Genomic DNA, 17,942 nt, shown 5'->3' on the forward strand with positions numbered 1-17,942 from the left:
TTTCGTCCGTCTCATCTTTCTCACCCGAACCACCACTCACCCATTCCCACGATTCCTGAAAGCAGGCTGAAGAGGGCCTTCCGCCCTACCTTCCGGCGTAGTCCGGAGGGACTGCCCGCCCACCAGCATTACTGGCTTTACACCCAAAAGTTTTTTTTTTCTAGCTTTAGGGAAATGCGAAGATTAGCGCAGGATAGGAAAGAGTGGAGGTGCGTGTTTAACCAGTCTTAGGACTGACGGCCTTATGATGATGATGATGATGATGATGACTGGGTGATATTCGCTTTTTTGAAAAAACAATGGAAATAAGAAAATGTTAAAGTGCATTTATGTAGATAATGTTGCTTGAGTATCCTATTAGTCTTAATATGACAGAAAATTGCCAGGATAGAGCCTGAAACTGATACAGTTAAGCACGCTGTTGTAGCATCTTGAATTCTTGATACTTCAGATCAGGCTTCTTCTAATTAGTTCGAGTGGTCTCGTTTGTAATTATTTTTAATGTGACTATACGGTCAATTGTTAGGGAGCAATGGAGAGGAAGGAGAGAAGAAAAAGAGTGTCCATATATGGAGGATCCAGTAGGTATTTGCGCGTGTTTTCTTTACCTCCGCCGGCTATATCTCGCGAGCGGCTATATAAAGTAAACAAGTCAATTCGGCCATTTTATATGCCAGTTGGCCTTAAAACAAAATAAACGGGCATAATTGGCGGCGGACGGCTATTGGCCGAGCGACCGAGGCCGATCCAATGAACGTGGAGGGCCGGCCGACCGGTACAGTCCCGCTGAAAGACCATTAATCCGAGACTAATGAGATGCACAAATCTCGCTCCATCACGTTATCATAAGCGGCCAACTCGTGGTCCGCCGTTCTCTTGCGTTTACGTTTACTTGCTTGACTCTGAAATCGCCGTAGTCTCTGCGCTCGAATGATACCGCAATGCGCAACAACGACTTACCATTCGCCTTAGCTAAGCCCAGAACTTGGAAACATACGCAACTATACCTACTATCTTATCCATTAACTTGAAAATCGAAATGGAACATGAAGGAAGAATCTTTCAATTGAGCTGTATAGATACTGTAGAATCTATCTATATGTGTACTATCGCGGTTTCTTAGAATAATTCGTTTCTTTTACTTCCATATCATTTTAAAATTGATAAATTCTAAAAAAACCACAACTTACAAGATTATCACAACACCGATAAGTATACGTACTTGCGTCGATGTTTTGCGACACATTGACTTCACCGGAGAAAAATAAATATCACTGTTGATGTCAATGTTTGGCGAATCTTTTTGCAAGAGAATAAAATCTGCTGTCAATATCTTTAAGTTATGGTTTTCATCATTAATACACAGATATATGGATTATCATCAAGTTAAGATCGAAGCGATTCAACATTAGTAGGCAAGTACCTATTCTAATATTTTCTTATAATTATCCGTTCTATTTCATAATTCTTCCAACTACTACAAAATTTACCTACGGATTAATAAGGCTTTGCTTGGACTCTCAGGTTCTCAGCGGAGAGGGTCCTGTTTTTCTTTTGAGGGTTGGAACTTTAAATCGAGAAGCGAATTTACCCAAGGTGCTAATGATAAAATATTAAGATTCTTAGAAGTCGAATTCACAAATTTACTGTTCAATTTTGTAGTGAAAAAAGTCACCTACAATTGCAGATGCAATCCGTTAATGATCGATTTTGTATGAGCTGTAGTTAGGCAGTTAAAAAAGAACACCTCGACCGTTTCTCTGTCAAGCGATGCATTGAAAGGCCATTGAGGATGACCCATTTGCTTCGTTGATTGACAAGGCACACCTTGATGGCGCACCCTAAAATCAGACGGCCGAGCCCTGTAGTCGCCCTTCTGACCGTCCGCGTTCATAACAGCATCTTTTTACCGCGACAGGATGTGCCTCATTTACATCACACATGCGTATACACGTACATACGAACAAAGTTATATATACGTAATAACTAAGCAGTTCGTTTTATGTCAATTCACATCAGACATCAGCATCTACACTTACGAAATAACACAGCAGAAAACAGAAGATGGAAAACATATTTTCTTTTCATATTACTGTAGGGACATACTTCATATGTAGTCTCATGAAGGCATGCTGATAGAGGGATTTTCCCCTGAGCATTGCTCTTCAGGAAGTCAGCAAAATAAATCAGCAGGACTGAGTGGCGTATGCCTTTTTCGTAAGGAACATATGAGGCAAGATTAATATACGTATGTACCCATAAATTTACAAAAAAGTGGACAATTTCCCAACATATGCAATTTTGGGGTTCAATTAGGCAAACATCATATATCGGAACCTTGTGGCTATTTGCTAGTGTAAATTACCCGACTCGAATGCCCCATGTAGCGTGTGGGCCTCATGTGGCTAATAAGGGGCATGCCGATATAGGGATTTCTCCGTAGGTTCCTTAAGAAAATCCCACCAAAAAAGTGGTGATACTGAAATGAGGATTGCCTTATGGGTTTTTCATATGGGTCTTAAGACGCAAACCTATCACATATACAAAACTTAATTTAAATCTACCTTATGGAGGCTCGATGAGGCAAATCCGTTCGAAAATATTCTCGATAAAATGAAAAAACTTAATAATAATAATACATTTGCAATGAACCAACAATTTCCTGATATTGTTATTATAAGACAACTGAAACCAGACGCAACAGGTCGAACAACAGTAAAACGATTGCAATTTAAAGTATTATTGACTACAAAACAGCCCAATAACACAATCTTACTTAAGAGCAAACAAATTTTACAAATAAGTGATATATGTATATATTGTATTTTTTTCATTAATAATTTTTTCATTGATAATAAAGTTCATTTTCCCAAAAATTTTTAATGGGGTAACAATAATTTTCCCCGCGGGTGGCACATGCGACATTCCTGATGATGCGCAAGGTATAACTTCATCAGGCCCACAAGATGGGTACCCACAAAGAACCCTACCAGAACCCCCCCTCAAAATTCTAGTAGGGTAATGGACATCTTAATTCGCCCCTCACAAATATTTCAGTATAGTGAATCATAGTAAAAATAAAATAAAAAATACAACGTGTAATTATTCAACACGCTACTAAAGTGAAACTTCTTCAAGCACACAAACATACCAGGATAGGGGTTAAGGGATTGGTTTAATGGTATTATTTGTACACTATGCTTCGCACGGGTGCAATGTTGATGGTAAATATACTATAGAATATCCTTATATACAACAATCACAGCTTTTTTGTCATTAGACAATACAAACCGGCCGATACCGCCGCAACCGCTATGTCCCTGCATTTTAAGTCTGTAATTTCTTCTAAAATATTCATTTAAATTACATGCTGTAAAGGGCCATATTGATCTATATTAAATGCACAAAATATTTAAAAGTACTTAATTGGATAAGGATTAATGCTGTATTGCTTAAAANTATTATTGACTACAAAACAGCCCAATAACACAATCTTACTTAAGAGCAAACAAATTTTACAAATAAGTGATACATGTATACCTATATTGTATTTTTTTCATTAATAATAAAGTTTATTTTACCAAAAATTTTTAATGGGGTAGCAATAATTTTCCCCTGCGTGGGCTACATACGGTTTTCCTGATGATGGGCAATTGCGACAAGGCGTTATATGTCCCTTCCTTGCCCCAGAGGGGAATGTCACGGAGCCGACAAGAAGTAGTATGGCTACCTACTTAGGGACCCTACCTGCACCCCTTCAAAATTCTAGTCGGGTATGAGCTGATATAATACAATTAATTCTCCCAAAATTTTTAAAGTGGGTAGAGCAATGATTGTTCCTCAAGAGGGGGCAAACATTCACTATGATGCGCGAATGTGACAAGGTGTTATATACGCCCTTAGTGATCCTAATAAGGCAGCCTTATAGGGTTCATACGAATAACAACCACTGCGAATAAGCGGACTTAAGCTACCCGCTCCCAAAATTGTGGTTAAAGGACGAGTCTTGTCTTGTCTCGCTGATGTTATCAAAACCTCCGAAAATATCGAATTTTCAGATTTTTTAAAGAACGTACTATTTGATTATATCTTTGATAAATGACATCATTTGAGAAGTTTTCTTCTTTTCATTAGATACCTACCTAAAATAAGCTGAATTTGTTAAAAGTGAATAGAGACAACGTCCATTTTATAGTGGCATTGCATTAATTTCCACAAAAGTTGCCTTTAGCAGGAGATTCTTAAAAAAGAACATATTTTTTCATTTGTAGGATCAACTTCGACAGGGCTGGGCTCGTAGTAATTATTAATATAAAAAGTAAAACTTTTTCTTAATATTTTAGCCACTAGAGAAATACTCATATCTACTTAACATTAGATAGAAGGACGCAGTTTAATGAGTAAGTAAATTAAAAAAATATCATCACGGAAGTTTGTATATATAGATAAGCAAAAGTTTATTTAATTAAATTCATCTATAATCCTTCTTACTAATCCTATATGCCACACACAAACCGATTGACGCATATTAAATGCCCATTATCTAAGCAGGTTTCCGGTGTATTAGCTTAAATTGCGGTCTTTATTAAATATAAATTAAAAATCGTAACTCCTGTCTTCGTATATATTATTTTAGACGATTAATAAATAATTAATTAAAGGATGATCGTACTCCTATATGTAATAATAGCGACAGTGGGAGTTCAAAGATATTCACAAAACATCGTTATTCATAATGCCTAATTGGAAATTTTCCTTTGAGTCCTTTGTAAGAAATTCTCTCAGACCTTCAAACTTTATGAACCTTTTAATTATCCAGATAAATCTTAAGAACTGAAAAATCACGATTAGACGTCTGTATTGTCGGCTAATCTATTGTGTGTACCAAAAACCTCTTAATATTTAGGGGTCGTCCATAAAATACGTCACTCATAATTTCACCTTGTTGGGTTCCTCCTTTCTCCTTCGTCAGACCTTCAGCGACCCTCTTTAGGACTATTACGTCACAAAAGCTAGTCCCCTTTCATAAACGATTTCTTGTGATTAAAAATAGCAATGAGAATCACTTTCTATCGTAAGAAAAAAATTAAAATAAAATTGATGAACGGCAAACGTCACATTCGTTTACGAGAGTGTAAGCTTTACCACATGTCGTATCTCCACACGATAAGCAATACCCGTTCCTTCCACCTATTTTTGAACATATTTTATGAACTACCCTTAATAATATTTCCACAAGATTTCTCAGAAGTTTGTTCAACAAATTCAAGAGTCATGTAGCAATGTTTTGAAGTAATATCACACATCAGATATTTCTTTGAGTTTCTATACGATTAGTAACTGCTTTTGAGATATAAAAACATAAATTCAAGAGTCATGTAGCAATGTTTTGAAGTAATATCACACATCGGATATTTCTTTGAGTTTCTTATACGATTAGTAACTGCTTTTGAGATATAAAAACATAAATTCAAGAGTCATGTAGCAATGTTTTGAAGTTATATCACACATCGTATGTTTCTTTGAGTTTCTATACGATTAGTAACTGCTTTCGAGATATAAAAACATAAATTCAAGAGTCATGTAGCAATGTTTTGAAGTAATATCACACATCGGATATTTCCTTGAGTTGCTATACGATTAGTAAAAAAGTCACTTACCAAGCATCTTGCTCAAATCAGCGTTGTGGAGATCAGGATTTTCATCGGCTAACTTCTTTCTCTCAACTTTCGCCCATACCATGAAGGCGTTCATGGGCCTGCGAATTCTTGCTTCCTTAGGAACTTTTTGCGGTTGTCCTCCCAATTTGGGCACAAAACTATTTGTCCTCGTTTGGCCGAACACTGTCGGTAACCCTTCGGAATAATTCGTTCTCAAATAGTCGTTTTGAAACCGGCCATCGTACGATCTATAGTCCGTATAGATCGACTGTCCCATGTCCCACATTTCCTGAGTTTTTGGGAGAACCTGCGGGAGCACCTGCGACGCTGGGATCATATCTTGGTCTTGGTAGTCGTAGCGGGGGGTCATATGTAACGTATACTGGGAGGTTAGAAGGGGTGACGGAGGGTTCGACGGGGATAAACAACTGTAAGGGTTGGTTGTCGGAGACGATGTGGCTTCCTCGATTATCCTGAAAGGAGAAAAACAATTCATGAAATTATTTCATTTAATACTTTTAAATTAAAATAAACGAAGATTACTAATAAAAATAATGTGCTAAGTCCATTCGAATCGAGTAGCAGAATTTTGTTTCCATGTCCTTTTTATAATAGAACGTAAAATAATTGTGGACATCCTCTTCCCCCACAGAATGAGACCTGAGAGTTTTTTTTAATCTTTTAATTAAAATCGAAGATTAAAACAACGATTAAATATTTTTTTTTATGATAAAAACAATTATTGCGTAGTTCTTATGGTCTTCCCCTACTGAGAAAATTAGACCACTTTTGTGCTATCAATTTTAACGTCTAAATATCCGATCTATTTGATGAGACTAAGTGAAGGATGTAGGAAAATGCATTTTAAAGTTCGCTGATGTGTGGATGTTGTAGTCAAAACTAAAGAATTCGACATTTTTAAATATGGCTAACCAATTGGAAACCATTGCCAAGTGAACTGATACTGTCCTAATCGATTCGAGTCTTGGAATTGTTTTCTAACGTTTCGCTAACGCGAGTGATAATCTTCTTCAAAGATCCTTTCATCTTCGATACTGGATATGGAAGCAACACAAATGTTGCGTAAAGGAGCGGTGAGGGGGGAAGGATCAGACGACGCGTTATAATCCCACTATGTGAGCAGAGGAGAGCAACTTATGGAATTGAAATTTTGCGGTGACAGATCAGCTAAGCGGCTGCACCCTCCTCATTGAAAAATTTCTTAGCCATGAGAATAAATAGAAATCTATATATATAAAAATGAATTGCTGTTCGTTAGTCTCGCTAAAACTCGAGAACGGATGGGCCGATTTGGCTAATTTTGGTCTTGAATTATTTGTGGAAGTCCAGAGAAGGTTTAAAAGGTGAATAAAAAGTTGTTAACCATCTTTCAGATTATTCTCATGTAGATTGATAAATCTTAAGTTTTGTCACAAATTAAATTTTTTATTAATTATGGATTCTTTTTGTTTGTTTTAAGTTTATCTTATACAAAAGTTTAGGTCTTTTATTTACCGATTGAGGCAGTAGGAAGTCTGCCGAGTCAGCTAGTAGAAAATAAAATTTTTAAATCGATGGATCATTGATGCAATGTTTGTTATCATTTGTTTCTAATAATTATGAATCATTCTTAATTTATTGTTTGTAGCAGGAGATATCGGTAATTTGTTGGGTTTATAATGTTTTTAATATCGATCAGAGCATGAAAGTTACAATTTTTACTGTTGTCGAGTAGGCGACTTTGGAATGAAAATAATTAAGGTCCCTGATAAGCCACAGTAATGGTTACTTCGTGGCTTAATAAAAAGAAATACCAGCAATCACATTATATATGTAGATTTACGCAGAGGCAATAAAAAATATCAATATTTTCTGGTACTTAAATTGCCATTTGTAATAGTTTTCCATCATAAGCTGTTTTTTATTATTGTGGATTTTAATGATTATATTCAAATTACTTATAAGTAGCTGTTGTATACAAAATTTCACCAAAATCATTCAGAAAAGCACAAACTAGCCTTACTTAATCGAAACTGGCGGCGGTTTGTTCATGTGAATTGCAGAATCGTGGAACACATAAAATTAAATGGTTTACAGTTAGTTATTATTAAGTACTTTGAATTTGCGTCGGTTATGCAATGAACTAAACATATATTCACAGAGCTACAAACAGCTATCTGTATATTTACGCTATTCTGTTTACTGATTAAAATTACGAAACTTAGTTAATAAGAGTGCACGTCTACATGCAAATCGTTAAGTCTTAGCAACGCGGCGCTGTAATAGAAACAGCTAGCCGCATGCGCACTTGTTAAAGTACTTGAGGGATATCGGCAGGGGGCCCTTCATATATATCGTCGCGCTGATTTTCCACTTTTTAGATTCGCATTCCCCTTTACCACGATTAGTTACGCAGGTCATACTGCTCCCTCTTTTTTTTTTGCGTTTTTTCCACTAGTTGCTATTATTATACAGATGAAAAGGGTTTTAACATTAAATACTCAGTCTGTAGGGAATACATTAATTATATCGCATGCACGCGTATATTCATCAAGTATACCTGTGCAAATGTCAGGTTACCCCGAAGGGGGAAGGTCCATATTGGTACGCTACTGCAAGATTCTCTCCCCGTCTGAGAGGTGATACAGTATATATACGTAAACGGTCCCGAAGGAGAAAAAAAGGACAATCGACATGGTCTAGAGCAGGAGTCGGCAAACTATTAAGCTGGAAAAGAGCCATTCGCAGTAAAAATATTGTTTCATGAATTTTAAAGAGCCACAAATTCTTAATTCGGCTTTTACATTTTATTTCAAATTTGTATCGGATAGAGAAGTGAAAATAAATAACAGTAAAACAAAAATACTGATATGCAAAGGAATAAAAAGTAGGGAGAGAGCGAATATAAAGATACGAGACGAAAAATTAGAAAAAGTGAGGTATGTAGGAATTCAGATAAGTCAGGACAGAAGCAGTAGTAGGGATATATAGTAGAGGACAGCGTAGGGTCGAGTGACCTTTAATAAAAAGAAGTCACTTCTATGCTCGCGAACGATTAATTTAGAAATTCGGAAAAGGTTGTTAAAGGTGTATGTTTGAAGCACGGCGCTGTACGGGTGTGAAACATGGGCAGTGGGCGCAGCGGAAAAGAAAATATTAGAAGCGTTCGAAATGTGTTACAGGAGAATGATGAGGATACCGTGGATAGAGAAGGTTAGAAATGAAGAGGTATTAGAAAAAATAGCAGAACAGAGGACTCTATGGAAGTCAATAAGAAATAGGCGAGATACTCAGGCATGAAGGTCTAGTCAGAGACATATTAGAGGCAGAAACGGAAGTTAGGAGCGGTAGAGCTAGACCTAGATTAGATTACTGTTCGCAAATAGTTAAGGATATGGGTTGTTATAGTTTTAGAGAAATGCGAAGATTAGCTCAGGAAAGGAAAGAGTGGAGGTTCGTGTCCAACCAGTCTTAGGACTGACGACCTTATGATGATGATGAAAGAAGTGGTAATTAAATAAAATACGACTTCATTCATTGACTGAAGACTGAAGTTATATTAAAAAATCAATGCAAACAGTGACTGCATTTTTCTAGAAAGTTTTGGTAAGTCTGGCATACAACAAGTAGTTTTTAGTTTAAGACTTTACTGTAAATTATGATTAGTTATTTGGATTCTTAGATTACTCTTTATTAAGTGCAAAGAAGAGAAAGCTTGCTCGTACGAAAGTGTTGACCCAAAGAGCGTCCGCACACCAAAAGCCATCTTTTTATTTGCTTATAGCATTCCGGAAAATTATTCCAGGTAACGAAAATTAGGTTTAGTCATCACTTTTATAGCTGTCCACTTATGCTGCGATCTCGCAAAACATTTTTGCTTTTCCAGCTCTTCTAAGCCACTATACTTACACTAGAATATTTCGAAATCATTGATCTTTAAATCTAGTAATTGGATTTTAAATTTACATGAAAAGGAGTAAAATTTAGTTCCTTGTTGTTTGCTCTGAGAGGATTCGCAATGAAAGCCAAGGTAGGCTTATTTAGTTTGAACTGATCAAATCGTTTATCAAAACCATTCTTCATTGTTTTGATTGTTCTTGTGAAGTAACTATCAGTGTCAATAGAAGCACGGTTTTGAAGTTCCCATCCCGCTTTCTTAAGGTTTTAAAATGTAATAATGTATCCATGTCAATACAATCTACCAAAAGAAACAATTTATTTTCAAAACCAACTACTTCCTCCATTAGTAAAGAAGATGCAGTTTCTTTTTTCCTTGAATGTATATGCTTCACGTGGTTATGAGTATCATTAGGTTTTTTTTCGAGCACTGTTAAGATAAAAAATAGACAACATTCTGTACAAATTTTGTGATAGTTTGAAATCTATATACAATACACACTAAAATGGCGTCTGTTGACTTTGTAATACGCACAAATACTCGTGAACACATCACGGCAAAACAATATCTTTAAGTACACTGCTTATGCTTCCACCTGTTAAGTGTACGCTATCGTCTGTTGATCAATTCAAAATTAATTTTAAGAGTTCTAGTTTATCAAATGACTTATGAGATTGTATCTCCTTCTGTCTAATAGCAAACACGTGCAAAATTAATTGATTTCCGAAGTGTGGAAGTCAGGTTGTAATGAGCCTAAACATGTAACGAAATTACACAAATCGATATAATTGACTGAAATAATATTTGCGCCCTGTTTTTTGAATAGTCAATAGAAAGTAGGTGTAAAAAACTAAAAATTAATAAAAATTTTTTTAATTGTTTATGTTACAATCGAAGAAATTAATATAAATCAACTTTGAAGGCAACTGCCTTAAATTAAAGTTACTAAAAACAAGTTACCACTATAAGTAATGTTAGATCGGTCTACTTTAGTCTTTGCAACCCCATGGAACCCTTTTCTCAAATAATTTTTTTTATAGAACCCTTCCTTCAGTGATACACCTACATTTTACTTTAGGGGATGTGTCGTGTTACAATATGAACAAGGACCTGGGTGCGTCACTGCCTTTGTTATAAAAACTTTTTCCATTTATTCAAACAAAAAGATAAACATTGCATTTAAGAGTATTTGTATTAAAACGCGTGGACATTCCAATTGTCGTAATGACTCATCGAATCCCTAAGTGTTGGATGGAGAACACTTTTAGATTATCAATTTATTGCTTATAAGCTTCATTATAAGCGATATCGTATTAAGCGATATTCTGGTTAGGGTACGTATCGCTAGGATGTTTAGTTAAAATTAGCGTGGAATTTGTACATTTGTCCGGTATATCCGGTACGCACTTGTATAAGCGACATTTTCGGCTGTATATTTTTCTTCATATCTAATAGCGTGTTACAATGTCTATCAATTTGCAGACTTCGTTTATTTTTTTATTTTTATGTCTTACGTGTTAGGGTAAACCCGCTATCTAGTGTTTATTACGATGTTCATTATCTCCTCATAAAGACAGGCAGACGCATTAAAAACTAACATATTTATAGTTAATATTAAAAAAACGTGAAAAATATTTGCCAGGCATGTATTTGTTCAATCAACAACTGATAATTTATACTGATATTTTTTTTTAAAAAGAAGCCTACGAGATTGGTTTTGTGTTTGTCCAGGGTTCATTGAACTGCAATTTCAAAAATTGTTCCATAACAGTGTACATATGCGGGAGGAGGGGGGAGCTGATACCTGAGTAACGTTTTTTTTATTGTTCAAAAAGATGTAGATTTTTTTTGTATTTTTGGTGTTTTAGTTTTAAGTTAAAGCAGATAAACCAACCTTAAGCAATTTCATTTCAAAAATGTTTAAAAAGAACACGGTCCTCTAGATGATCTAGTGATAAAATCATGGTGCACATGGAAGCAGGAGGATTTAAAATAGGTTAAAATAAAAGTCCTTATATCGTTTATGGACTGCCCCATAGACATTTCTTCAAAGTAGTTTTCCTTATTATTTAAATATAGCTAGATATCCCTTAATAAAAACGAAATAGAATTCAATTCTGCATCCGACAATGTCAAAATGAACATATTAGCTTCCCACTTGAAACAAATGAGCTATTGATGTTTGAAACATTTAAAATTTGAACATTACTACTGTAATGTAATGATTTAATAAGTTATGAAAGAAATTTTTAGATGGAAGGCTAAGTGCGTTTTATGCTCTTTTTAGCAGCGACAACCGCATCTTTTTATCGAGTATAATTGCCGAGATATTAAAATTTTTGTAAGGTACTACAAACGTCAAGTTTTCTAGAAATTACTAAATAACTCTAAAAAGATTTCGCGCAGACAAAAACTATGCTTAACAAACTGGACATTAAAATCGATGCTGAATTCAAAAATGTGATAATATACAGGGTGTTCCATTTAAAATAAGGCAGTCCGTCATCTCTAAAATTATTTTCCGCAGATGGACTATTTTTATTGGAAACATTTTCTTCCAACTTCAACGGCAAGACCGCCAAAGAGCAAGACGCGCTTAATGGACTACCCTATATATAAACATGATATTTTTGAGTAAAATTCCCTGTATGTGTATTATTGTTTAACAATGAGTTGAAGATTAAAATGTAGCTTCCCCGAAACTTTGCAAAGAAAGGGTTGGTGTACTTTTTCCAATTAGTATATTTGTAATCATTTAGTTATGGGTTGGCGTAGCAACCATTTAAACTACTTTGAAAAATCAGTTAACGTCACTATTCTGGTTTGTAATTTACTCTTGTTTGTATTTACCTAGTTACGTAGTCCGTACTTTTGATGTAACAGTTACTGTTGCGATAAGCAGGTATAAGTCAAGGTTGTGTACATTGATATTTAATTATTAATATTTACTCTCTACTCTATTGAAGATTTATTCGTATTATAAATACTATACATTTTATATACTGCCCTGCATAATCCTACATTGCACACAAGTATGGAATGTTTGTATGCGTACAAGTGCATTGCGTTACAAAAGTGGAAATTGGAACAAGTAAAAAACACTTGAATGAAAACGTAAATGATATACAAATATACAGAAACTAAACATGTTTATTGGTACCTGTAATGACAATCATAAAGTAATAAAGGAAATACCTAGACTACGTACAGTCATTTACGAGTTTCCTCTTTAATCTGTTAAATATAATCTGAAAAAATTGTAAAAGAATAACCAAAATTGAACGAAATTGATCTAAATAAAGCAACCGAAGTGTGAAAGCAGTTTTGCAGGAGCGTTTAAAGGACAAAGCTAATTCATTAGATAGTAGAATTAAGATGAGACATTATTTGAATTGGTATATATAAAAAATGACACAACACATACAAAAGGTTCCTGCAGGACAATCAAAACACACATGTTCAGGTGATTTTTGGTAATATAAGCCTTAGAATTAGCTTAAATACTGTAGGATATTAAGAGCTTCATGCTTAAAATTTACCCTACGTGATCAATCATCTTGTTGTAGTATATATTACACAAATCCTATTGAAATTGTTAATAGGAAGATCAACATGATGAAAGTAGGAAGAGAGCATGCTGAACTTGTTTTTAAAATAATATTTTCAGTTTCTCTCCGAGTTTTACGAGCATTGAATACATGCTCCATTTTGAAAGATCACTTTTTCTAATATGATAGACGATACGCTGATTAGAAACCCGACTGTAAGGAACTAAGTTCCAACCCTTTGTCATTCAACCCTTGAATATATACTGTTACCCAAAAAAAACAAGAAAAAAAAATGAAAGCCTTGTTTAAATTCATAGAATATAGTGTTGGTTTCAAAAAATAATTTGATAATATTAAAAATTAAAATTATATTTACTAGTGGTACATGAATGGGTGGAGAGGGGGTGATTGAAGAGAAACACATGGGACGGGTGCAATGAAGTCAGAAAACAAGTGAAAAATTATATGCACCTGAATTTGTCCAGGTGATCCTAGGAAACTATAGAAAAATACGAACCAGGTACTCATACCATGTGACCCGTCAGGGGGAGGAGGTCTTCAAAAATACCACGCTTCGTCACAGAGACGGAGGGGCTTCGGTTTTCGTCACGTAGTCAATATCCTCTAGGAAAATATCGCGCTTTTTCGAGCTATATGTTTGCAAAAAATAATTTAAATAATTCATAATTTAAAATTTATGAAATACAACGTGAAAACTAGAGAGGGAGGAAGAGTCTTGGCATATACTATGAGTGGTTACCGATGAGGGGCTATAAAAAAGTCCCTAAGCAATGGTTTAAATCATCCATGAACCAAATAGTTTGGTAAATGGTTCATGCCTTCGTTCTGACGGATTTTTCATTAAATACAACCTCATCAACTTCCGAAACCTTTCAAAAAGTCATTTACACACTAAACCAGAACTTTTAATCCTTGTTTGACGGATTTCTGGCGTCATTCTTCAAAGGTTAGTGAAATTCAAATGAAAACATTTAAATTTAAAACTAGTATTATATTATCTCTCACCTCAGTGATAGCGCATAAGGTGATCATAAAATTCCACATCGAATATGAACGTCTGATTAGACAGGAAAAAAACTGCTATGCACTAAACCGAAACTTCTTTAACAGCGTAGAGAACCTATTGAGACGTAAGACGCGAATGGTAGCGGTTTTCAACGAAAATTAAAATCTAAATTTGTCGAAAGTTTAAATCGTGACCGTAAGTAAACGAGATAAGGCCGTTATCAGTCAACCAGTATCTTCTCAGATTGTATTACATTTAATTAAATATGTACGCCTATATCAATAGAAGAAACTGTTTGTTTTTTACTTATAAAGATTTTAGCAATAAGCTATCAAAATTCACACGGAAACAGCATATACGATACGAAATGCCAGAACAGGTGCATTTATAAGTTATGATGGATAGTTGAAATTAAACCAATTAATTGTTATTTTATCATTAATATTGTATGATCTCTTAAGATAAAACTAGAATGATTTATTTACTAGCCGTGACGAAGCTTGTTATGATGAGCGACACGAGTAACAGATACTGATATTTTTAGCTTCAAGAACTCAGAGTCAGTTACCTTAAAAATATAAAATATTACAAAATGAAATATTATTCGGAGCGAAATTTATTCGAGATTCAATTATCCTGACGCAGGGTGGAACCCAACTGCAACAGTGTTCACAACCTGAAGCGAGGCAACTATCGTACCAGTAGCGTAGAATTATCGTACATGGAGCAAAATCATCGTACTTCACTATAATTAATAAATTACTCGTATTAATCGTGATATCAATATTTCTGCGTGTACTTTGTAACTAATTTGTACTTATAAACTATTTATAATCTTTTTTAACTATATTTTTTACATTTGAGACAGACCTGAACTACCTTCACCCTTTAAATTAAAAATGAATAATAGATAGAAAAATACTTAAATATAAGAAGATATAGGGGGTGGAGGTGTGTTAGTGGGGTGTTTTTGACCTTAGGCTATGGTAACATGACTACAATTACAAAATTGTGGATGGGAAGACCATCGACCCATCTGGTGACCAACACGAAGGGATGTTACCTGCCGAGAAAAAACTTACATACTAGCATGATAAGGTTCTTTTGTTGCAGGCACGTTCTTCTAAATTTCGAATAACAAAAATGTTAAAAAGATATTCGCGAATAAAAAAAAGTCTTCGTGATATTGTCTGAGAGGGTAAGAGTAAAATAAATTTTGAATGCATGAAAATTATCGTACAATCTGCGTACGATAATAATATGATATGGTACATCGTACGTAGACATGAAATTATCGTATGTGTACGATAATTATCGTACGGTTCCGAACACTGAACTGCAATAGTAAACCGTCGTTATATGGCAATACCCGTCATAAAACGATTACACTACAGCCTAGTCATAAACCTTTAAAAATCCAATTAATGATTTTACGTTGGGGTGCATTCGTTTTATTTATATGACCCTACGGTAGGGTGAGTTCGTTTCATGCGAGTTGCTATGTAACGAAATCATGCAACGGATGTCCCTCCTCTACTCGGCTACGTAGACGAGTTCGTAGTGGGGATCGCTAGAGCCGTGAGCGCGGTTTAATGTAACGTTTCGTTACAGGCAACTCCGGCATGTATAGTGTAAGATTTAAATTCATAGTGTATATATAATACCATTAAACCAATTCCTTAACCCCTATCCCGGTATGTTTGTGTGTTTGAAGAAGTTTCACTTCAGTAGCGTGTTGTATAATTACACGTGGTATTTTTTTACGGTACTGTGCACATAGTCAAATGTGTGAAAGTGTTCGTTACATCCGTACAAAGAGACTCGAATGAATTGGGACATTAGCAATGGTCATTTAAAATATCTCGTTATAACCGAAAGTTTCTTACGCTCGTGTTTGTTATACGCGATTTCCACTAAATCTACACACATACATATATATCGAAAAAAAGGCAACTTCGACCAACTTATGATGAAATACATTCTAATAAACTAAATTATTATTTGTTAGTTCTAGATTATCATTTTTTTAATAAGGTGTTCGCTTATGTCTCGAATAAAAAGTGAATATAATATAAAATTACGTCGTTTAGTTTTACATTTCGATTTGTAAGAAACGACATGTGTTTTAGAATTATGTTTAAATATTCTTCAGGTGGTAAATTAAACATATCGCTGTAATTATAAATAAAAAAATGTTTTCACAACAAATTTAACGCATCAAGACACACATAAATATATAAATGGTGATTCACGATGTAGCAGTAAAAAAATTAACAACAGGTGTAATCGGCGAAAAAATTTACAAATGGCTTTTTAGATAGAAGATAAGTAACATATTTTATTTTTGGGGACTTTTCATATTTTTAATTCATTTGATGAACAAGTGCTGGTAGATACATAGGATTTATACGACGAAAGCACATCTTAAAGGATTTTTAACAAAACATTTTATTTACTCGTAACATTCTTCGTTAAACAGTGCTAATCTGGCGGTTAGAGTGGAAGGCCCACTTAAGCCTCCTTGTGGAAATTGTAGGAATGGGTGGCTGGAAAAATACAGGTGGGATGGACGAAATGAATACAGAAAAGAAGTGAAAGATTATCTCTGATCTTTATTAATTTTTCTTTCCAATCTAGTATCAATAATCACTCTTGCCTGATAATGTTAATGTTTGCTAAAACAAACATTACAACTAAAACAAATCATTTGTGAAAATCTTTTAAATTGTATCTTTCTTCGTTTGTATAGATTTTCATCAAGTTAAAGTCAACAACCATTCAATATCCAAAATTTGCATTTATTTCTATTACTAATATAATAATTATTTTTTGTAAAAAATCAAGGTAGTTGAGATTCGATATTTTGTTTTAACTTTTCAGCTTGTATGACACATTGACACATTGACAATGTTCATATCCATCTAAACATTGTGGATGGCATATGGAATATTGTAACCGGTACAACCCTGTAAAACTACTGATAATATTAGTTTTGTTTAAACTCTTTTTAAAACGTATTCAATACCGCTTTGTATTTTAACAGAAACTGCTGTATATAAACAATCAATAGTTGTAATAAAGAAATACACTTCGTATTTATGATTAACATATAAATAATATTTAATAAACAAAGTGCCCACTTGGTTTTTACGTTTGTTTCTTATTTTTATTATACGAATGTTATCAAATTATTAAATTAAAAAGAAATGTAAGTTGTTAAAGTAAGATTGATAAAAATAAAAAAATGAGATTGTGAACCGTCAGTTATCGGTTAATACTGACTAAAAATGACAAAACAAAAAAAATAAAGGTGTATGTACCTGTTTATGTGCACGCGTTAGACGTTATACTTCTAATTACGCATTTCTTTAATCGGTATATACATAAATAAATAATAATATTCATATATATACATATATATATATTTATACATGTACCATTTGTTGGCTGAATTCAAAGTATGATACAAAATAAGTTGTACTGTATCAATTAAAACCCAAAAGAATATATACCTTCTCGACTGTTTACTGGGAAACCCCATTTTGTAGTCAATGTTTTTTAATTTACGATTTTTGAAGCTCGATTAAAGTGGGGTAAACATTTATTCTACAAAAATGTTTCGGTACTGACGATGATAATCCAGTTAAAGGATCTAGCAACGTCACGGGCCTAGATGATACAGAGCCCTCTTCCTAAGACTGCACTAATATCATGTAAAAGTAAGGTTAGAAATCCGGATACGCTGACGGCCATGCTACCAATCTTCTTCTTACAATAAAAGTTACCCTAAATCTAATTATTTAAGACAG

At 34.3% G+C, this 17,942-nt stretch overlaps 2 protein-coding genes across 7 annotated transcripts in view; one reads left to right on the forward strand and one right to left on the reverse strand.

Annotated features, from left to right (window-relative positions):
• LOC108737044 (myb-like protein O) overlaps positions 1 to 17,942 on the reverse strand; it is a 148,581-nt gene that overhangs the window by 94,902 nt on the left and 35,737 nt on the right. The window contains exons 1-3 of one of the 3 annotated variants that reach the window (XM_018469698.2): positions 14,133 to 14,269; positions 13,578 to 13,756; positions 5,661 to 6,133 (exon numbers count right to left, since the gene is read on the reverse strand). In XM_018469698.2, coding sequence (XP_018325200.1) covers positions 5,661 to 6,030 — 370 coding nt within the window. In that variant the 5' untranslated portion in view covers positions 6,031 to 6,133; positions 13,578 to 13,756; positions 14,133 to 14,269. Of the gene's footprint in view, positions 1 to 5,660; positions 6,134 to 13,577; positions 13,757 to 14,132; positions 14,270 to 17,942 lie in introns of those variants that run through there. The other 2 variants (XM_018469697.2, XM_018469696.2) reach the window with 2 other exon arrangements.
• Positions 1 to 17,942, forward strand: part of LOC108737052 — a 245,140-nt gene that overhangs the window by 90,523 nt on the left and 136,675 nt on the right. The gene's annotated exons all lie outside the window — the stretch shown is intronic.

This window comes from Agrilus planipennis, unplaced genomic scaffold (genome assembly GCF_000699045.2).
Source record: "Agrilus planipennis isolate EAB-ADULT unplaced genomic scaffold, Apla_2.0 scaffold112, whole genome shotgun sequence".
In the NCBI taxonomy this organism is placed as follows: Eukaryota; Metazoa; Arthropoda; class Insecta; order Coleoptera; family Buprestidae; genus Agrilus; species Agrilus planipennis.